Source organism: Corvus cornix, chromosome 12, assembly GCF_000738735.6.
Source record: "Corvus cornix cornix isolate S_Up_H32 chromosome 12, ASM73873v5, whole genome shotgun sequence".
Taxonomy (NCBI): domain Eukaryota; kingdom Metazoa; phylum Chordata; class Aves; order Passeriformes; family Corvidae; genus Corvus; species Corvus cornix.
This window is the reverse complement of record NC_046342.1, coordinates 13493776-13517104: the sequence shown is the minus strand read 5'-3', so window position 1 is coordinate 13517104 and position 23329 is coordinate 13493776. Positions and strand designations below refer to the sequence as shown.

At 41.7% G+C, this 23329-nt stretch overlaps 1 protein-coding gene across 31 annotated transcripts in view; it reads left to right on the top strand.

Annotated features, from left to right (window-relative positions):
- CADPS (calcium dependent secretion activator) overlaps positions 1-23329 on the top strand; it is a 210863-nt gene that overhangs the window by 143242 nt on the left and 44292 nt on the right. For 8 of the 31 annotated variants that reach the window (XM_039558673.1, XM_039558654.1, XM_039558645.1 and 5 more), the window contains 7 exons: positions 289-357; positions 1214-1231; positions 7882-7986; positions 10376-10482; positions 11726-11734; positions 16065-16221; positions 17213-17354. In XM_039558673.1, coding sequence (XP_039414607.1) covers positions 289-357; positions 1214-1231; positions 7882-7986; positions 10376-10482; positions 11726-11734; positions 16065-16221; positions 17213-17354 — 607 coding nt within the window. The remainder of the gene's footprint in view (positions 1-288; positions 358-1213; positions 1232-7881; positions 7987-10375; positions 10483-11725; positions 11735-16064; positions 16222-17212; positions 17355-23329) is intronic. The other 23 variants (XM_039558656.1, XM_039558661.1, XM_039558660.1 and 20 more) reach the window with 9 other exon arrangements.

The following is a 23329-nucleotide window of genomic DNA, read 5'->3' as shown; positions in this document are numbered from 1 at the left end:
TTGATCATTATATTCTTGCAAACAGTTTAGAGCAAACCTCTAAAGTCATGGTCACAGCTCTCTTGTGACTCATGGGCATGCTGAATGGTTAATCCAGTAGATCTCAAATTTTAACCCTCTTCTTTTTTTTTTTTTTTTTTTCCCCCTTCCTTCTTTTTATCCTGTGTGTATCCCAAAATACTCTTTGGCTTTCCTTTTAACCTGATATGAAGTTTTCCTCTGACCTATAGCTTATAACCTCTTTACCTCTGACCTAAGCCTCTTGCATGCCCAAATCCTCTTTTATAGGGAAAAAGAGAGAAATGTATGAGCATCCTGTCTTCTGCTTGGCCTCTCAAGTGATGGATTTAACCATTCGTGAGTACCTACCACCCTCCTCTCCATGCTGTCCTCACTCTCTCTGTTCTCATTACCTCAAGAAAGTCCAGATCCAAACCAACTCACTCTCCTTGCTTCAAGTCTTTTAGCATTGGCTTGTCTGTTGCTTCTTGTCTGTGAAACCCAGTGTGAGAAGTCCAGTCACTTTCTATCAGCCTAAACCAGGTTAGACAATTAACCCATCTGTTTGTGACAAACTCAGACCGTCTGTAAGTTTTTTCAGTTCTTCTTTATGTCTGTGACCTGAATGCATTTTTACTTTGCTTCTGTGTAACCCCAATCTTGTCACTGGTACACAATCAAAAGGTAGCAGCTACATCATGGAGAAGTGAGCTAGAGGTCAGATAAAGGACACTTGGAAAAAGCCATCCCTTTGCCTGCATATAAGATCTTTACCCAGTCCTGTGTATAAGATGGTATAAAGCTGTCCTTTCTCTGTATGTCAGATCTTAATGTCTCCTGTCTGTTAGCTCTCAGCGAAAGGATGCACTTTACTTGCTCTCCTCCTCAATTTTTTTACTTACTCCTTTGCACCGAGTTCTGGAGGGGACACCCCGACCCCACTGTCACTTGGAGACCCCCTCTATGTCCTCAGAGCTCTCCCTCTCTGGTTTTCTATTTGTGCAGCATTTTCTCTCACCTCCGTGAAAGGAGCTTCCTTTGGTAACCTCACACTCAGGGGGGGTGGGGGGCGAGATGGGGCAACTTTTCTTCTTTTCAAATGTCATATATCACGCATAACTGGGGGGCTGTGCAGTCCACTTGCTCATTAATCCTGCATATCTGTTCTTGTTTCTCTCTTTTCTCTCCTTGTTGCTTTCTCTCTTTCATATAGAGAATCAAAAGGATGCAGGTGAACAATTGTATATGCATTATAAATTGTTAGGACTGTTGAGTTATATTTATTTTGTTTTCTTTTCATAGCTCCTTAAGATATGTACTCCTTCAGGCTGAAAATGGAGATGCATTGATACTTAAGGAGTTAATTTGTGCTGTCTACATAATCTCCTTTTCCTCCTTCCGTAGAATAGAGCGTAGATTAAAAATACCCTGTAGAGATGTATTGCCTTCTTAGGAGACAGTTGTAGAGAAGAATCTAGTCTTTGTAAAGAGAAAGTTTCTTGTTTTTCAAAAGAAGCAGCTCATTTTGGGTGAAAAAATGTTGGTGATTTGGCCATTAATTTTCCACACCTAACACATTTATAAGTAAACTAATGTTCATTTTTGGTTTTCATGCCTTCTGTTTTCTGCCCTGATGGGAGGACTGGGTTTTTCTTTATTTCTTTATTTCTATTTATTTGTTAATGTGTAACAAACAATCTGGTGGGACAGAAGTCGTGTTTGTCTCTTGTTTATAACCTGTGGTGACATGTAACAAGGCAAAGGCTCGGCTCAAGTGCACATCTCTGCAGAAGGGATGGTGGAGCTCTGCAGCCCCTCTTCTTGTTTCTGTTGTATCCCAGAGTCCTAGTTCCAAAGTCCTTGAAACCTGAACTGTTCATTTATTTTTGTGAGTAGATTGTTCTGTTTTATGGGGGGGGAAAAAAAGGATGAGGTTGATTTCAGCTGTTTGCACAGGAAATTGCTTTAGAAGAGCAGTACAAGATTCTGTTCCAGGTTCTGGCTTCCCCAGACCTCCTGAGCTCAAATTCGGCCCATAATCTATTGCATCGTAGTAAAATTAATTGTAAATAACAATCAATATTTAGAAAATGGAGAATATTTTTTCCTTATATCTATGAAAGGTGCAAATAAACAAAAGCAAATAGAACAGTCCCTATTATTACCATTAACTGTAACAATTAGAGTGAGCACAGGCCATTGTGCATTAAGTACAATAACTGCATGGAGCATCATGCTTGCTGCAACAACCTGTCACCTGCCTGCAGTTTAAAAATTCAGTTTAGAAGGACATTCCTATGGCCCAGCTTGTTTAAAAATAACCTGCTTCTTCCCAATGCCTGGAGCAAGTGAAAGGGCACAGGGAATTGTGACTCCATTGCTTTGTGCCCACAAATCTCCCTTTGTTTTAAATAAAAAATTTTCAGGCAACATCAGCAGAACTTACTTGAAACTGGTTCCCCAGCTTAAGTGGAGTCAAAAGTGACTGACTTTTTATTTTGCCAGAAGCAAGAATAAAAATAAGATGCTGAAAACAACTTCTTCTTAAACACACAAATGTTACCCTTTGATTGTCCTTTCTCCTGAGAGGTGTGTAGTCTCTTGCCTTGCATTGAAATATTGAAATAGAACATTAAACAGGAAACTGTGCTAAAAGAATTAAAAATTACTTACTTTAATTATTAATCAAAGCTACTAACACTCAGATTCATAATTTTAACCTTTTAATAAATGCTTATCTGTTTATTTATGTAAGTCAGGAATACATAATTATTTTAGAAAAGAATAACTTCTCCATTCCTTATGCATGGGGATCCCATGAACACAAGTGCCACCTTGCACTGCTGGAGTTGGGTACAGGCAGCTTCAGAGGTGGTGCCAGCCAAGGCAATAGTCAGTTTGACAGTTGATTATGTTTGGTGTAAGACTGGGTGTTTTTTTCAGTTTTCAGACTGAGCAATTCTCATATTGGAGTTTGGGTTTGGTCTCTGTGAGGAGAGGTTTCTCGTGGTAGTGCTGAGCTGGTGCACAGAGATGAGCAGTGAAGGAGACATGGGTATGGAGACAGGTCTCACCTCAGTGCTTAGTGCCCGGGTGTGGGTGGCAGAGCAGTGGGATGTCTCATGGAAAGTAGCTGGAGAGCAGAGGGACCCACGGTAGTCCTATTGCTCTGTCACCAAGGCAAATCACCTACTCTTGGGCTATCTAAAAATGTCAGGTTTCTGCTTTTCCAGCAGCTCCTCCATTCCCTGTGCAGGGAAGGAGGCTCCCAAGGCACCACATCTCGCCATGCTGCATGGCTGGCACACACTGTCCTCCCTGGATGGGCTGCTGGGGAAGCTTGACCTCACTTGAAAACACACCCAGTGGTGAGTGCCAGGTGGATGTGAAGCTGGAATCCAGTCAGTGCAGAGGTCAGTGCTGCCCATGGAGCAGCGAGGGGCAGCTGCAGTGCCTGTAGAGAAGCAAACATCTCTCAGGTGCCTGTGTCAGGCTGGGGACCCGAGTGCACCCACAGGAGAGGGACTGAGCACTTGGGCTGAGTCAGCCCAAGCTGGCACCAGCCGTGGAGCATCTTGCTCATACACTCACCCCAGCAGGTGTGGAAGGCATCTTCCACTGAGAAAGTGGGTGCAGGAGAGGTTGGTTTTAGACTAGACCAATACAGCAGTGACCAATACAGCAGTTAAGGAGCAGTGGCATTTTCCAAGGCATTTGTACTGGCCCTTGTCACAGTCCCATGCTTACTTTACGTCACTTGCCTTCTCTCTTTCTGGATCTCAGCCTGGGAAGCTCTGTGCATATATCTGTAACTCAGCTGAGGAGCTGAGCTGCCTGTCAATTAACCAGGTCCAAGGCAAGGAGAGGTCCTGTGTGATTTGTCAGCCCAACCCCTGCTGGGCATTCACGCTAGCATTTGTGATAAACCACAAAGCTTAAAGAGAAAATAAAATTGCATTCTTTGAGTAAATACAAATGTAAAATATATGAAAACATCCATCTTTGTTTGGAGGAGTGGAGGCTGAAGTCATTTATAAATCCTATACTTTCACTCAGGCATGACTATAACCTATATCCATGTGTGCTGAAGTGCTGCTTTATTTGTTTCATTCCTTGAAGTGGCATTCAGCTGTGTTTAACAAAGAATCGTTATGCAGCTTTCAATATTTCCTCTTGCCTTTTCAAAGGCAGTGTCTAAAGCAGTACAAAGTTATTGCAAGAGCTTCAGAAGTCAGAAGATCTGCATTCTGATGTTATCTGTCTACAAGTCTCTCACCAACTGCGGAGCAACTCGCTGACTGGGGCATGAGACACAATTCAGATAGCACAAATTCTTCACTAGGCTCAATAATCATTAGAAAATCAGGAGAGCAGTTCTCTCTTCAGTATGTTGAGTTTTTGAGGTGAATTAGTGTTTCTTTCTGAATTAAAAAAAAAAAAAACATTTCTATGATTTTTTTCTTTCCTTTAAGATGAAATAGCTTACTTTGAGAGAAAAAATATCATCACTGAAATCCCTTTCAGACACCTGCAAATTAATTTCATGAGTATAATAAAAGGCTGCTCTGCCTTGTCTTTGAGCTAAGTCCATTATGCTTTATAGTTGTCTTGAGAACAGCAGCTTTTTGTATCGTTTCAATGATTGGCTCACAAATGAATGCATACATAACACTTGAATGCTAAAGCCTTTGGGAAGGGTCATATATTTTTAATTATTACAAGGAAATCATTGAATCAGTGGCAACACTTTTAAAAATATGAAAAGTCAATAATATTCTTCTCCTATTGTAAGTGTATTGCAAGTATAGTATATAAGTATTGCAAGTGTAATTCTTAGTGTTGCTGATGTCTTAGTAACCCATGTAGCAGAAATCATGGTGCTGAGGGAGAAATACGTAGTTTGAAAATCTTCCAGCCTGTAAAGAGTCACACACAATGAATTGTGTACAATATCTATACCCAAAGTAGCAGATTTATCATTATACCAGTTATTGCAGGCTGAAGCTCTTTGCAAGCACAAACCCAGAATTTTCCAAGTAATTTGAGCTTCTTCAAGTATTTTGTGTGCCAGTATCATGCAGAAGCATAAAAACCTTTAGAAGAAGTTTGTCCAGGAAAGCACTTTGTCAGGCAGTAAGAAGCTGGTCCTGGCTCTGATTTCAGTGATGAAGATGTTTAAATCTTACCCATCTGACACACATGAGCAGCAAGTTCGAGAGCATTTCTGATGCTAAACTGGCTGTAGCAAGGGATTAAAGAGGAAAAAGACAGGGGGAAAAAAAAAAAGCCAAAGTACAACAAAACCTGCCACACGCTGCAGCTGATCACTAGCAGGTGCCATAAAACCCATCCAGACTCACACATCTTCCTGTCTCTGAGTGGGAGCTGAGCCACCCCTGAAAGGGACCTCACGTGTAGTCTCTGAGACCTGGACCCAGAGAAGCATGTAAACTCTAGTGCCTCATAGGTCATGGCTGTCACAACCCCATTTCTATTTACATTTACAGAGGAAATTAATCCCTTTCCTTAGCAAGACCTTAATCTTTTAAATTTTCTTGCAATAAAGAGACAACAAAGAAAAGCATGGGTTTGGGCTCATGGGTGTTCCGTGCCCCCAGGAACAGAGAGAACTCTTCCTCTCCTTCAGCTCCAGGTGGTTCTGCAGCCATCATGCAAGAGCCTTGCATTTGGATCTGAACAAATGAAATGTGCGAAAGAGCTGAATATTTGTGCAGATTGGGCCAGATCAGAATTATATCAAGAGTTTGTTGCTTAGCCTGCTCCAATGCCTTGTGGGAGCTTGTTTCCAAGAGTGGGTGGTGGGGGGGGATGCCAGGAGCAGGGTAAGGTGCTGGAGGGGTCTCTCACAGGCCCCCCAGAGAAGTGAGAGCCACCCTGGGGCACTGCGCTGACAACTGCACAGCGGGAGCCTCCTCCAAGCTGTTCTGTATGCACTGCACTAGCAACTCGTGAAGATGCTGCTGCATCTCTTGCCTGTTCCTCCTCCTCCTTCTCTATTAATGACTTTTCCTTAGGAAAGAAAACACTTGCACTAATCAGGCCCGTTCAGCGCTCTGGAGTCTGGATGTCTGGATGTCCAGAGCTATTTTTGGATGGGTACCTGTTAGGGATACAGGGGCTGGACTCTACATTTAAGGATGCTTGAGGGCTGCAGTGCTGAGGTGTGCAACGGGGTGCAACTCAGATGCATTTTTGCCTTGGCTTTGGCACTCTTAGGAAGAGTTCTCTGATACTCCCAACTTCGCCACCCAACAAGGGGTTGGCGAGGGGTTCCCACCGTGTGGTTGTCAGATGTGGGTGGGAGGAGATGTGCAATTTCCTCTCCCCATCATCCCTTCCCATCCAGAGACATTGGCACAAACTGCCCTCCATAGTGATGGGCAGTAAAATATTCTTAGTACACCTACATGTCAAGCTCAGGAGCCATCAGTGAGTTACCAAATTGAATTCTTGCTTATGTTTTAAAGTAGACTGAAAGTCATCAGGCCAATGCCCAAAAAGCAGTTATTTTTGTCATTTGAGGCTGAGGTTTGTTTCTTGGGACAAAGTCACCCTTGGTAAACATTGAACAAAGATCAGGATTACTCCAGAGATGAATGAATAGATTTGCTTTTCCTGTGTAAGAAAACCAGGAAAAGAAAAAAAGCCAGTAGCTTGAATCTGAGAGTCTGAATTAATCATTACACAGCTTAAAAGACTAAAAATATGTGTGTGCATGTGCGTGCATGTGTGCATTGTGTGTGTGTGTTTATGTATGTATGTATATCTATCTGTGTGTGGAGAGGGGCACCAACCTAACTCACACTCCTTAATGGTTTCCTTGCATATTCTTTATTATACTTTGATAAGTGTTACAGTTCTGCGAGAAATAAAAGCAATCAGAAATCTCCTTTGCACAAGCCAGCTGACTTTTTTTCCCCCACTGGAAAGTGCAAGCAAAATGGCAAGGGCTTTTGGCAGTAGAATGTCCAGATAAATATGCCAGATTCCTTGCAAATGACATGATTAAAAATAGTCACAATGCTGCTAAAAACTGTTATTAAAAGGAATAGAAACTATTGTGTTAATATATTCACAGTATATAATTTATTCTCTGGGTTTATGTAAAAGGAAAGGCTATTTTCTTTGAATTTTTCCTATGCTGATATTGTAAACTATATGACAGATGGGTCAAGTCCTGATTGCAGTATTCTAACATTTGGAATAGCAAGTAACATATTTGATAGAGCTGGCAAGTTTTTATATATGATTCAACCCAGAATATAAAAGCCACCAGAATTCCAAGTTGAAAATAATTAAATGAGCTGGAAACGATCAGGAACCACACATTTTTAAGTGACAGATTTTTTTACATGTTTAAATTGCACAAGAATATTTTATAGCTCCCTTTAACCAACAGTGACGTTTAATTCTAAAATGTGTAATTGATATTTGCAAAGCAATTAATTCCTATGGCTCATTATTCTATTGCTAAACGTACCTAAACATTGGGGAGCTGACTTCAAGTCGTGTTTTTTAGTTCACCTTTTCTGAATTCCAGAGTTTTAACTGAATTAACCCATCTCAGTCTCCTCATGTGACTGCACAAAGTGCAGATTCATACTTGCATTGAATTTTTAGCTTTCTGGTTGCACAGTACTGTAGGATGTTCGAATCTGCTGACTTCTAGAATACATATTGTCAAATGGTGTCATTACCATGTAATACCTCAAATACTGATAAGCAAAAACCCAGCAGCTTATTCCATTTGTATCTGATCATTTCCGCTTATGTTCCTTTCGAAGTTTCCATCTTTTTGTCACTGTTTCTAAGTCAGTTGTCTCTTTACTTTTGGCGTCTCTCTCCGTCATGCACAACCAGCCCGTCCGCCCAAGCCTAAGCCGCCGGCTGGGCCACCATCATCTCCTCAAACGCAGACTAATATGATAGATCATATGCTCAAAGGCATGGCCAAACAGCCGCCAAGTACTGTAATAGTCTTCCTTTCTTTTATTCAGTGGTTTTCTAGTCTAGCAGCCGCTTGTGTAGCAGTAGAAAGCTAGTCCTCATATGCAGCTTTATACAAAACACCTAGTGTGACGTGGTAGGTTTTAGAGATTTAGAGGTAGCATTTATTTCAAAATGTCCACATTTTTTTGTCTAGCAATGTCTGACATATGCAACATTTTCAAATATCAACGTCAGCACAAAATAACATTGTTGTTGCATAACATTTTGCATGGAAACTATAAATATGTATGAGCTTTACATGATGTTGGATGAAATGTTTGATAAGTATATCGTATACGTTTCATGTAACTGTCAGTGCTCCAGCTATCTTAGCAGAATATTCTGATGTATAGTAACTTAACCAGGGAAATATTTAAAATAAGAAGGAAAAAAATTAAGATTGACATCTGCTGGCTGCCAAAGTTGTATAAGCATCAATATTTTCTTTAAAGACAGCATCTTTGAGCAGTTGTTCTTATTAACACTTTTGTCTTTTAGTTATATTTGAGAGCAGATCAATGTTGCAAATGAGAATGGGCCTGATGCTGCTCTGATCAATGGAAAAGCTTCCCCTTGGCTTTGGAGGTGCAGAAACAACCAGATCTTACTAAGGGACCTGTCTTTGGGCTCCTTTTGCAAAAGAAGTGGTTTCTACTTCTTGTAGCCATTGAGGTGCTGGATAGAATAGGACAAAGACTGAGGAGTTAACCAGGAGATCTCCAATTTCAGTATTTGCTCAATAAATTATTTTAGGGGGAATCTTGATTTTTTTTTTTTGTTTCCAGTGATACAAGAAACAGCAGGAAAACTGGAGAAGAAACACCCAAGGCCCTTATCTGAGCCATAAATCAGTAAAATGGTAGAGTTCATTTGCATGGTGCTTTACCATCCCTCAGCCAAGCTGAGCCCCTACAGTGCCAGACTTCAGCTTGCTGAGCTCCTCCAAAAACCAGCCACATTTGGGACTTCCCAAATGTGACTGTCGTGGAACATATGGCTTTCCTTTTCATGGGAAATGTGTTACCTGTAAACAGATATTCAGGGAAAACTAGGGGCTAGCAAGACTTTGAGGTGGAGAATGAAGTCCTGGAAGCTCCCTGAATCTTCAGCAAGGCAGGGATTTCTCCCTGGGTGGCCTGGTCAAGCAGAACGGGCCACCTTGTGCAACCACAAGTTTCTGTCCCAGCAGTAAACAAGACCTAAACACTAGGAAAAAAACAGGTATGTGGAAGGCTGGAGTGAGATGTCCTGTCAGTACCTGGCCTGTTGGCATGTGGATCCCAAGGGGGCAGCTCTCCCACTCCACTCCTGCTCCAAACAACCATCACAGGGAGATTTGGCACACACAAGGGCAGTAAGCTGCTGTTTGATACCATGGAGAGGCCAAAATACCTGTGGATGCAGAGGTATGAACTGTCTGTGTAGTGAAATGCCCCTCTTCGCCCTCGCTACTCTAAAGAGCTGGGACTGGACCGGGGTGTGAACCAGAGAGACATGTCTGTGGTCAGCTCTGCAGAAGCTGTGGTTCAAGGAAAATGTGATTATTTTCTTTACCTCTACATTATTTCTAGTGAAGTGCTCTAAATGTTATATTGTTAGCACCTCGTATTTTTAATGTGTTATTAATAATATAAATTACCTGGAAGAATAGAATTAATTATTTTTTATAGTTTTCAGAAAACACTACAAAATAACTCAACATAGCTAAACACCAAGCTCCAGGATTTAAACTCTTTGGTTTGTTTTGTGGGATTTTTGTTGTAAAATTGCATCTCTTTTCCCATATAAATCTTACCTATGAGCGTGGGATTTACCAGTTTCCACTCCCTCCAGCATGCATAGCTCCTGACCCTTGTGGAGTTAAATCCTGGAGCAAGGCAGACCTGCGAGTTTTGCTTTTAGTAGCAGGTGACATTTAAATTGCTTGAGTCTGACAATTTATTACAAGGGCAGACAGATTTGTTTGAATTGATCTTCTTAAAAGAATTTTTAAATAATATAGACGTGATTCCTGTAATAGCATCATCTATGTCGAAGGATATGCATTCATATATGAGTGGCCAGATGCTGTCTTTAGGGAATGTGATGTTCTTATTTGAGCTAATAAAGTGCCACCATTAAGCAAACCAACTTTGACAGTATTGTGGAATTTGGAGCTGGAGCACTGCATTTTCATAGTATAATAATGAATGTGGCTTTCTGGTTTGCTCAGTACTAATTATATAAGCATTTAACATATGCATGAAAAGATCTTTAAAGCTGTAGAATATTATGGGATTTTTTTTTTTTTTAACCTCTCAAATAACTTACTGTACATCTAGCTTTTCACCCTGCCTTCCTTTTAACTCGAGTTCTTGTACTACAGAGAATGTAGGCCGGTTAGTCACACCAGCTAAAAAGTTAGAAGATACAATACGTCTGGCAGAGTTGGTAATTGAAGTCCTACAGCAAAACGAAGAGCACCATGCAGAGGTGAGCAGCGTCCCTGGTGAGGTTGTGTCCTGCAGGTCTTCCACAGGATCTGGTGGGAGCTTTGTATATTTGTGTGATGTCTTCCCAACTGGTGCTGGGTTATCTTTTTCAAAAGTTGAAAGTATTTATAAATAATGATGCTCAAGTATGATGAAGGCACTTCAGGAGGAATGTGTTTTCGGAGGGGAAGGAGGGCTAAAGGAGGAATTAATTGAGTTGTGCTCTCCTCGATGTCAGTCTGCGGCGTTTCTGACAGTGCCAGCAGGAGCTGAATCTGGCCAAAATATTCACCACCAACTACATGCAAGAGCAAGCCTGTCCACTTTCCAGAAAGGTTGTATTTCCAAATCATGACCTCTTTGTATGTGCCTCCAGCCAGCATGAGCAGGGTCCCTGTTTCAGCTTCCGCTCCTGCTGTCCAGAGGGGAGCAAGGAAAACTGCAACAAAACAGAACGATTCTCCTTTCTGCCCTTTCTGAGCATTCAGGTTGTTTGCAGGGATTTCCCTGGGCCCCTTCAGTACACGATTAATTCACCTGGTTTTCTGTTGGCCTCTTCTGCCTTGACTTGCTGGGAATACCTCAATTACTAGTCACAGAGGTTAGGATGAACTGTGCTCTGTTACTCATTGTCTGGGTTATCTAACGCCTAATACAACCACTTTTAACTCTTCAAAGCACCTTAACAGAAAGATTTGTGTTTTAAAACCACTGAAACCATGTCATAGTCAAATATACACCAGAAAATTGTGAGGTTTGATCCTGGAAACACTTGATCCCACAGGCAGCTGGCATGGCTGGCTGTAATCCTGCTCTCAGCACTTCAGGACACTTCCGCCTGAGCAGGTGATGTTGCATACCCCTGTAAGTACTTGCAGGATTGAGCCCTGAGTTCTCTGTAAGTCTGGTGCTCTTGAATGCGTATTGAGAAGTTAATAATTTTAAAATTCGGAGTGAACAGTTATTGTTTATGACTGTAGGTATTGTAGCACTCATTCACTATTTTCTCTTTCCTTCCCATTCATATATATATATAGATATACTCACAATATTTTGCATTAAGAGCATTTGATAAATAATTTCACAATCACCTAAAAATCATTCCAGTGTGTATTAAATATGCAGTATAGTTTTACTTATTGATAATACACAGCAATCCACAAAACCCAACTAATGCCTGATTACATATTTAAATTTCCTCCCTGTTTTTCTACTGTTCATTCAATCTTGGATGATCCTGGCAGGGGAAAGAGGTATGTGACTAAACTGAATGAAGCGAGTCACTCCTGTCATATTCCGTGCATGCCCTCTCAGTGCCATGTTTCCTACTGGGATTTTACCCGGGTTGCCCTCGCTTCACTAACTTTGACCGAGGAATGTAACAGCAACTTTGGGTCGGCTGCTTGCGGAGCGGGTAGCCTGACACAGAAGGGTAAATGTGGCATAGCAGTCCAGTCCATGCATGCAGCAATGGGTATATTTTATGAGCGCTGCAGTTACATCCCAACACAACCCTACCTGCCTGGACTCGCTCCTCAGCCTGTTGTTACCTGTTGTTTGCATTCACCTGACCTCTAGTACACTGTGGTGGAGATGGACTAAGTACTACACGAGTGCCTAGAATGGTAGTGGTCTTCCTTTGGTTTTGTCTGTATGTGCCTTGTACTGGATATACAGTATTTATATGTAGAGAGAGAATGTATGGGGTGAAGAGTGAAATAAATTTCCTTTTTACTAAAGCAAGGAGTGCTTGAGAGCACTATGCTTGTGCACAAACTGTTTTATTCCACTCCTCACCAGCACAGGCTGGACGTACAACCAGCTGGGAAGGAGCTGTTTTTTAAAACACAGGTTATTTTGAAAAGAGGAAGCAGTTCCAGGACTGGTCACACTCAGCCAGCCACACTGCCAAGATCCTCACATGAGGAGGAAGGCTCAGAACTGTTCTCCAGCATCTTTTGTGTCACAAGGTTTTGATTAGAGACAGAAGGTTAATGCCAACACAGATAGGAGGCATCCCAGTCCCTTGTTCTGAATGGTGACCTGGAAGGATGAAATCCATCTCTCTCCAGAAGCCCGGCACACTGTCGGTGCGTTATTGAATCCCTGTCCTGAGGGTGGCTGTGGCATTTCAGCAGTGCACAGGCAATTGGCCAGCTCTGCACACTTTGAATTGCACCCAAGGAAGAGAGAGAAGAGGCTGGGTGGTTTGTTCACTGATTTTTTATTTATGCATTGTAGCTGCATTATGCTGTCACTGTGCAATGAACATTGCTGAGGTATTACACTTTTTTTTCCCTGCCATATAATTCCAGGTGACTTTTTTTTATATGTTGCCACTCACCTGGAGAAGGCTTGACCTGCCAGGTGTGACTCTTTGGTCTACTTTGGTTATTCAGCAAAAAATTAAGTTCCACTGCTTACTGAAGAGATGCCTTATTTTACTGAAAAACAATAGTTTTTGCAATTAACACATGCCCCTTTTTTCCCCATGTGGACATCCAGGCAGACTCCCTAATGAGAATGTAGAAAATAATACTCACAGCATGTTCAAAAATCATTACAAGAGGAGTATTGTGTCTAGTCAGTTGGGTTTGTCTTACCCATAAGAAGAAAGCAACCCAGCACAGGCAGAAACAGCAAATCCGTGTGCCTACATCTGTAATCTAGGAGCGGGAGGTCTCTGTCATTATGTCATGTCTCCCATCAGATGCCTCCTAGCTCTCTTTCCCTTTGTCTGAATGACTGAAGACAAATGCCAGAGACAATGCCATTCACCTATTTTTAAACTTGTGTTTTCTCTCTCTATGTATATGTATGTGTATATGTATATATGTATCCTCACTCCTGGAGGTCATACATATATACATGTGTATCCATGTGTAAAATATACAATAATAGGTGTGTTTGACTAGAAAGCACACTTTTTTCCCCCCTTTACATTATTATTTAAGCAAAGCAGGTAAGTAGATGGTAAATAAATGAAATGTTACCATCTTGAAGGACGTTTTCTAAGTATGGTGTTACCAATCCTGCTTACAGAAATTAGGGAGGAGGTTGAGGATCTTGACATAAGTTAGAGAATTATGGAGTTAAAATTTTACTTTTCCAGCAAAAGAGAAACTGTTACTGGTTTGGGCATATTTTTTTTCCACCAATGATCACATGCTTTCGTTTTTTTTAAATAGCTCTTTTTTTCCCTTTTCATGGAAGTAGGTTCTTATTGCTGGACTCTGAAGTGTTTATGTTGGGATTTGTTACAGAAGACATTCTTTGGCCTCCCATCTTTTCCCTTCCCCCAAAATGCCAGTTGCCATTGGTCCTTGGTAGCGGTTGCTCCATGGCTGCAGACCTGTGGGCAGTGTCTGGTGGGTGCCAGCATGGCAGGCTCTAGGCAGGCAGAGGCACAGCCAGAGAAACCACATCAGAGCAGGGACCCTCCCTGCACCAGAGTCCCAGCACTCTCCCTGAAAACCACAGCTGGGTGTTGCTAACTTAAGAGGACCCTGCACAGCCCCACTGCTCAGCAGCGCTGCTTTCCCACCCGTGCTTTGTGAGCAGGTTGGAGCAGGCATCAGGAGCACACCTGCATCTTGATGTTCTCACTTCCTCTGTGGTCTCTCAGCGGTTTGATGCCTCCGAACGTGGCACTCACAGGCATCCAGCCCTGTGCCTGGCTGGACACCAGCACCAAATGTGGAGAAGAGCTGAAGAGCACTGCCCCACATCACAGCCCCACACAGGCTCCCTCGCCATGGTTTTGTCTTTTCCAGAGTGACAGCTCTGCAGACACCCAAGGCCGCTGTCACCACTACCACTGCGCCCCTGAGCATCCCCAAGCAGGAGTTGCTGCAGCAGAGCTGGGCAGCTTTGTCCATGGGCCTGGAGCTGAGGACAGTTTGCAAACAAAGGACTCTGCTGTAGCCACCTCATGGCCCCATGCCATGACCACTTGGACACTCACCTGCTGATGTTGCCACTTCAGGCATGGGCAGACACTGAAGCTGTGCCTTCATGGCACAGCTCACCTTGTCCACATCTTCACCCCCATTACAGGGCAGGCCCAATATTAAGATTAGTTTGGGGGTCATGTGGTTATTTTTGTTATTTTACATCTTGGATGTGCTCTGGGAAGAGAATGTTGAGTGCAATGCCCTATCTATCCATGCCTTCACATCAATTTTATATAATCTCATGGAATAATACCAGGGTACTGTCACTCTGCTTTATATTTTGAAGGATTGAAGGAGTGGAAATAGTTCCAAAGACCCCCTGCCAGTATCACTGGTAGCTGGGCAAGTCTAACCAAAACAGGAAAAATCAAAGGGCAGTAACCTGTTCTGGGGGTGCTGTTCCCTCTCCATGACCAAGTGACCCAGTAGCTGGAGTTGTGCTGTGCACATCAGTGCAGTTCTTCATCAGTGAATCAGAACTGAACCCTGAGAGAGTGAAAACCCATTCTGCTTACTCACATCTGCTAAAACCTGCAAAAAATGCCCCTCCCTGACTGGCAATTCCTCTTCAAACTGATTCCTCCATTCCCAATCTCTTCTGTTTCATCTCCACTCTTGTGCCTATGCTAGAGGTTTCTTTTTCTTGCAGTGCTGCAAAGCTGTTCCTTAGCTCCTTTAAGTCACTAATTTCCTATCACTTCAAAATGACAGCAAATGGTCCTATGGACAGCTCTTCTCATATTGCATGTTCCCAGCCAGAAGTGACTACTGAACACGCATGCATGCATTCGCAGCATTCACATCTGAGCCATGTATGATCTGAATGTCACCTCGGAGAGCCCGCACAGAGAATTTTAAGGACCCATGTGCATGAGAATGAGTTACCTCACTGATATTTTTTGGTTTTCAAGTTTAGACATATTTTTTTCCTGCCTCTGTGAAAATATAGGCTTGCTGTAGATATTTTTTTTTTACCTTGGCATGTTGACAGTAGGGGGGCTTTATAATAGATTCCTAATCAGTAGCATCATGAAGGTTGTAGTGTGTTAGCTAACCATGTAAAATGAACAGTGCCGTAATAACTTTTACTGGTGATGTTTGAAATATCTTTGAAACAGAGTATGAATTATTTAGGACAGATTTTAATGTCTCAGGCTTCTAGTTTTTCAAGACAAATGCAAGTAGTGAATCTAAGTAAAATTTAAGCTGTTGAAAAACATGTCAGAAAACCCATAACCACAGTGAAGAAACTCCCAAATTTCAGTACTTTAGAAATAAGAATTAGTTGATTTTTTCCTGATAATTAGCATCATTAATGATTAATGAAGTAATTTATTGTAAATTGAACAGATGAAACCTTCTCTGCCACATTACAGCTGCATGCCTTTACAGTGGAGGTCTGAAGAGATCCACTACAAGAAACCTTTGTGTTAGAGCGGCAGTGCCTAATTCTGTGATTAGCACTGCCCATGCAGGCTAGTGCTCCAAAGCACTGTTCTCTTTACAATAAAGGTAGTTTCCATGGGATGCACCCTTTTTTTTTTTTTTTAGATATGTGGCCTAACATCTTTCCCTGTGCTTTATTAGAACTAATACACTTCTTTATTATCTTTTTCTACCAACTCTGAAGGCCTTTGCCTGGTGGTCAGACCTAATGGTTGAACATGCGGAGACCTTCCTGTCCCTGTTTGCAGTGGATATGGATGCAGCATTAGAGGTGCAACCCCCAGACACCTGGGACAGCTTCCCGCTCTTTCAACTCATAAACGATTCCCTCCGTAGTGACTGTATGTATTTTGTATTTTGATCATTTTCTCTTCAGTGGGCAGCTCAGGTTACTGATAATGCTTTCAGCCTCTCCCTACTTCACAGAGAACTGAGATGGGTAGAGATTTACACATTTACACACTCTTTTAGCATCAGCTTGATTTTATTCCATTGCCACTAGAAAAAAAGCACACCCCTTAAATCACCTCAGTCAAAGGTGGGAAGTTGAACTTGTATTTTGCTTCATCTTCTCAAGTCTCTTGGTAATGGCTACTTGATAAGCAGGAAATCGGGTATTCTATCTCGTTGTCTTTAAATGTGTGTATTGTTTTATATGTGTGTACTGCATTTATTTAGCATGGAGTAAACCGGTCCCTGCTGTATGATTTTATTGAAGGGAGTAAAATAGTAAAGTAAATGGAAGCAGGAGTAGTTCAGAAGAACAGTGCTTTGTGAAATGAGACTATTCTCTGAAGCACTTGGGCCCATGCTTTCAAAACCCTTGTGAGGATTTGGCACTTTTCTGGGTAATCCAACCCTTCCCTGGGGAGCTGGTGGCTAAATTGGCATTGCCTTAACTAGGTCCTAGACCAGGACCCCAGTTAACTTTCTAAGACTACATGAAAAAAGCCAGGGACTCATCCTCAGAAAGCAAGTTCCAGCATCATGGTAGTGAGCAACCAAAGAAGAAATTATTCTCCCACCTGCTAAAGCCATAATGTTTGCCATGCTGTATTTTTTACACCAGTTTTTATTCACAGGAAGTGATAATGTATTTGTAAGTTTGACTTTAATGGAAAAGAAGGTTCATTGTTTGTTTATTTGTTTGGAGTAAGATCATTCCTGCTCTCTGTGTCATGAACATTGGTGCCTGATGCCAGCTCCTGTTATGTTCTTGAAGTTTTCCTGTTGACTGACAAATTCATTGTGTGATGAAGTGCCACACTGTGGTTTGTTACAGAGGTTGTAGTAACAGTAGTGTCTTACTATACTTTTATTTATCTATTCTAGATAATTTGTGCAATGGAAAATTCCACAAACACCTCCAAGACCTGTTTGCTCCACTTGTTGTTAGATATGTCGATCTGATGGAGTCCTCAATTGCACAGTCAATTCACAGGGGCTTTGAGCGGGAGTCATGGGAGCCAGTAAAGTAAGGAAACCTCCTTTGATACAATCGGAATTTGGGTGCAAATGGATGGAGATTCATATAGAGGTGAATTAGCAAACGTTAGACTGGACATGCAGAAAGTGCTTTAAACTTTCTAGTTTAATGATAAAAATAGGAGGCCCCATCTCTTCAGGATTTTCAGGTTAATGAGGGAAATGGTATTGGGTTTTTGAAATGCATTGCTGCCTCAGTTTGAACTGTGTGCCTCTGAACAGGGAAGCATGAAAATGGGAAAACCTTCTTAACTGCCATGGCTTTTTGGAACCCATTCTAAAAGGCCTTTTCCAGTGCTGCTTTTGAACTCACATAGCTCCTTTTCAGAACAAAAATATCTCGCTTCACTGTGTTCAGTTTCAGCCCTATAACCCCTGTGAGTCATTGCTGTATTTATTCTTCCCAATACTCATTTTTTCCACCCACCCTGTGGGGGGATAGTGCAATGTGTGCCTCTAGCATCAGCCCCATGGCTGGTGGCTGCACAGGTCCCCATGTCCAGAGCAGCTCTGCCAGTCCCAGCTCCCCTGCCTTTAGGATTAGACATGCAGAAACCAAAGTGAAACATGGGCAAGATGATTCAAGCATAATAATTTCTTACATTTGGAAAGCTAGGAGTTCGCCAGCAAGAAACTGGGAGCCTGAGAAAAACCCAAATTGAACTCAGGAGCTGGTGAATGATAAAAATGTGACATGTGCTTTGGATTACTGTTGTTATTTCACAGGTTTTGAAGTATTGCTGAACCCTGTCATACTTGCTCTATAAAGCCAAGTCAGATCCTACAAAGGGAAATAACTGACTTTTCCTCTAATAAAGATATTAAAAGAGAGAGATGGACCCTTTGCAAGCAACATGAGTCTGGCAGTGCCTCAGACTAGGAAGTGGGACCAGGTGACCTCTGGAAAGACTCTTTTCCTGGCTATTTTTTGTCATTCTCTAGGCAAAGTGAAATGGCACTGCACTCTCAGAGGTTTCTGATAAAAGAACGTGTGGTCTTTCAGGGCTTTTCACACCAAATATGTTCCGTTTACAAGGAAAAGAGATTTTGTTCAGCAGCCAGCCTCCCATATGCAACCTGGAGTCTGAGTACCCAGGTTTTTTCCTTTCTTTTTTGTGCATCCTCAGCATCCGTAAGGATTCTGCCTGCCAAATCTCAGGCTTTTTCTTGACACCTGATCATCCCCTCTGTTTTGAGTGGGGTTAAGTGGCTGGCATTCAGGAGCCTCTCTCACTTTCCATTTGCTGTCTTTGGTCTGCAGGCTAACAGGATTAAAAATCCTAAAAAATCTTGTTTCAAATAAGCAGATGTGACCCAGAAAACATACAAGAAATAGATCTTTCGAGTAGGAGAATGCCATTTTTACAGCCACTCCTTCAAGTGGAATTGCACTTCGAAGTTAGCATTAACTTCAGTTTCAGAGCTCTGCTTTAGTAAAGAATATGTTTGTATTTCCTTGTCTGTTATGAAACAGAAGCAGTTAACTCTGTGTACCTGTTCACCTGGGTCAAGCACTCAATAAACAAATAATTCTGCTTTTTTTTTCTTTTTTCAGAAGCTTTTTGCTTTTAAATGACTTTAGGGGGTTAACTATAGATGTCCATAAGTACTTGGATGTGCTACTTGCCTGTCAAAATGCTTTGTCCCTGAGCATGCCAGCATCTATCATTTCCAAGTTATCTCTGATAGCTGTAAAAGATCTTTTCTTAGTTCTCTTGTGATGGTTATTCCCTTCTGGAGTTCCAGTTACAGCATGCTTTGAGCATTGCATCTCCAAGCAAAAGCCCAGGATGGACTCTTGCTCTTACAGACTTCAGTATTTAAAAGATTTCTTCCAGCAGGAAAGTGGGTGCTTTCCACAAGAAGCTTCTGTCCATCTGGTGAAAAGATGCACCATGGGGTTTTTTTCACTAGTTGATATTTTGTTCTTGTGTCTCACACACAAAAGTGTGAGTTGCAAACGCTGGTTCAACACCATGCGACCTGGTGAAGGGAGGCACCAGTGAGTGCCAGAGGGTGGCACATACAGTGCAAAGGAAAAGAGGAGTGTCATTCCTAGGATCTTATGACATTTTTGATGTGCTGTTCAGAACTAAATGTTAAGGCGTCTTCATCTTTGCCTCCTGGGCAGACCACCTGCTCCTCTTTGTCTGATCGACAGGGAACTTGCAGAGAAATTCAGGTTAGAGACTTACTTTGTTTGATTTGCCCTCCTTTATCTACTGTCTTCTCACCCCACATGTCCATACCGCAGCACAGTTGAATTTTTGGCCATGGATTCTCAAATAGTTTGGACCAGCCAATTCCCAACCAAATTGTGACCTTCCATTGCCACCTCTCCTGCTGAGCTTTTTTGGAAATCAGGATCACTGCAGAATGTTCTTCCACAGCTTTCCTCTTCTTTGGAGAAAGACCTTCAAGTTGGCCAGCAAAGACAGATCATCATAACTGACCGTTCCACCACGCTTGTTGTCCTGGATCTCTACAGTGCATTGTGAGAAGGAAATCTCATTATCTCCTGTTAACCAAGAAATTATTCCACAACACAGAATCTTTTGAAAGGGTTTCTCTGTACTTGTGCTTGCAGTCAAGGCTGAAATATGTAGCCCTCCATAACCTGACCAGATGGCAGTTTGCAAGCATGTATTTCTTCTATTTTCATTGCTGAATACTCTGCACCTTATGCTCTGAGGAGCTAGGTACAGAAATCGCAGTGAGAGAGATACTGTTAAGTACTGAAAAAAATGGGGGGAAAAAGCATTGATGTTATGTGCTTATGAGGGCTCTGTAATCTGCCTCTGCAGAGCTGCTGAATTTGCAGGGGGTCCGTGCCCTATAGCTAGAGCAGCTGGTGCGCTCGTATGAATCCACGCAGAGAAATGTGGAACACTTGTCCTTCGCACAGTCATCCAAGTATGCAGGATACAGAGTAGGTCTGTTCTCTGGTGATTTGAGAGGTCTTGGAAAAGTAGGGTTTGCAATGGGTTTTTTTCATGCTAGCTTCTCGGAGAGCGCTGATTTATCTTGCAGCCAGCTGACATGTATGTATGTGTGTCTCTGTGTGTGTGTCTGTGTTGAAAGAAAAATCTTTTTGAGCAAATGCTAAAGCTGGTGCAATGACAACCCATTTCAATGGCTTGACTAGGACATTACTCATTGACCCAGGGCTCTCTCTACCGCTCTGTAGTCCTGGCTTTAGCATCTATTAATTGCTCACTAACTCTTTGCAAAATATTTATAATTGTATCATTAATATAAATGTCAGAACTTGAACAATATGATTATACTAATCATTTTATAAGGTTGTACAACTACAAAATGATAGTGAAAATTGTTTCCCCTTAAAAGAAGCACCGTTGTAGTGAAAGTGAGTATTTTTGTTACTATTCTGGGTGTCAGTCACAGGAGGAGCACAGATTTGACTGCCTACTTCACAATCAAGCTCTTTGCTTCACATCAAGGCTTTTGTGAAAAGATTTGCTCTTGAGCATTTGCTGAGCCTCCACAGTGAGGTTGCAAGTGTTTATAGTGATGGAAGAGACAGGCGTTTCCGTCTTCCATCACTAAATCATTTCAGGCATCCCGTAAGAACTGAGCATTTAGGTGTGGCCAGGGGTCTCGTTCAACTCTGTTCTGAACCCAGGAGACAGCTCAGTAAAAATACTGTGATTTTTCTGCCCTCCTTTCATTGCTAGGGCAGCTCTACAGGAGCAGCCGCGGTGCAACTGGACGCGTTCCATGTGATCGGTGCTGCTGTACAGTGTGAGCATTGGGAGGTTGTGCAGGGCTATATTGCCAGTCTGTTTGCACTGAGAATTTCCCAGCAGACAGTCCAGGTGAAAGCCATTTCCACAGCTCACACAAACAAACGGGGCTGAAGCAGAAGATGCCAGGAAAACAAGCAGTGCAGCTCCAGAGCCTGTGTCTCTTATCAAAGGTATCAGGATCCAGTCCTGGAGCTGAGTCGTCTTAAATCAGACAGCCCTCTTCTTGTTGATGCAAATGCCCACATTCCCTGCCTGATGGCTGAGGTTATATTTAGCCGTCTATATTAAATAGGCATGGCTGGCTTCTAGAAACAGTTTCTCATCTTGGACCTGTAGCTTTATGGTCTGAACAATTGCAGGCTTTATGGAACATTTGTTGGTAATATTAATAATTTTTTAGAGGTCTCACTGCAACTGTTAGTCAGATAATTAGATCATTTGAACCTGAAAAAACTATGCATGTCAATTCAGGAGAGTATTTTTTACATTAGTTACTGTATGTTAATATAATATACTCCATTATTTTGCTGTTTCGTTTTGTTCTAAGAGTACTAACGTATTCTTGCAACATACTCTTGCATCAGCAAAATAATGTGTTGTATAAAAGAAATATGTTTCCGTGTGAATATAGTATACTGTTTACTCTAGAAGTCATATTTTATTAATACAGTGTTTTTATTAATATAACACTGTCACTTCTTGAATTTTAATATTAAAACCAAAGGTCCTCTGATTTATGTATTTACCATCTGGCTAAGTTATTTAAGTTGCTTTTCCTTATACATTTATATGTTGTCCACCTCTTGCTATTTCTTTATTTATTCCATATCAGTATCTAACCACATGCACTGCCATTTCTGAAGATTTAACACTCTCTCAATCACTATGGAGTCTATGTCTCATTCAATAGTCCTATCATCTTAACAGCAGATACGGTATGAATGGAAACAATGGACAGCTTTGTGATGGTAGTAAATTCTCCTGTTTGCCTGAAAAAGAGAACACACAGATAGCAGGAAGCTAAATCTACTAAGAATCATAGAAATAATTAGAAATAAGAACATAGTTGTGTTTTTTTCACTAGAAAAATACTTTGATTTGTGATATTCCTCCCCAACAAGGGATTTTATTCACAAAGAATGAAGTCTGTTTCCTCAGATTCACCACCAATAACAAGCTGAGCTGTTGCAGAGATGTGGTTCACATGGTCTGTTGTGTTAGGAAACATCTATTCAGTACAGGCAGCTCAATTCCATTAATTTGGGGGTTGATATATAACTGAAATATGTATAAATGAAGTGCAAAATATGTCTCAGGGAAATTACTAACATTTTAATATGCCTTGAAAGACATCGTGTATAACTTGATAGTTTCACAGAAATCCAGATAATGGTGTCCATAAAGTAACTAATTTAATCCAGGGAAATGGAGAGACCTCCGAAGGTGGCATATCCTGGTGCAGTCACTGAGAGCAGGCAAGTTTGGATGCTGAAGCAGTGCTCAGGTGCATCAATAGAAAAGCTTTCAGTAGCTTCAGCAGTTCAGGGTGAAGCTGAATTTCTGATTCCATTTTCACTGAGTCCAAGTAACAGTCTGGTGAAAATGGTGTCAAAGTATCTGGTTTTGTTCCTCACATGGGACTGTGAAACCACCTGTGGGTTGTATACCAGTGAGTCAGACAGTGTTCCTGGGAGAGGGCAGAAATGAGGCATTTCTCTGAAACTGGCCTCTCCTCTGAGGGCCAGGTAACATGTGAGTTGGGTTGAGATTGAGATCTATCTTTTGCTGATTCCCAGATCTCCTGATGTTTTTATTTTGCATGTAGAATGTAATTGTGATGAGATACTCATTAAAACAGAATTAGACCAACTGTAACATCTAGAGAGCTAGCACACTGAAATATGTTGGGGTGGATTCCAAACTTTGGGCTTGCAGTGCTGTTATATGCATCTTGTTCCAGGAGAGATGTTGCATTAAATCATTACAGCTGCCCACTTTTTAAAAATCTCTAGTGGCATAACAGTTGCACATTTGAAAATACTGATTGAAGTAATGATGCCCAAGTACACATACTTCATATTAACCTTTGAATATCTTAATCACCTCATAGCCCACTTCCAGCTATGAAACAGTCACATACTAGTCCTTATTTATTTACAAAGTGCAGATCATTCACAGGGCACAAATAGTAGGGCTG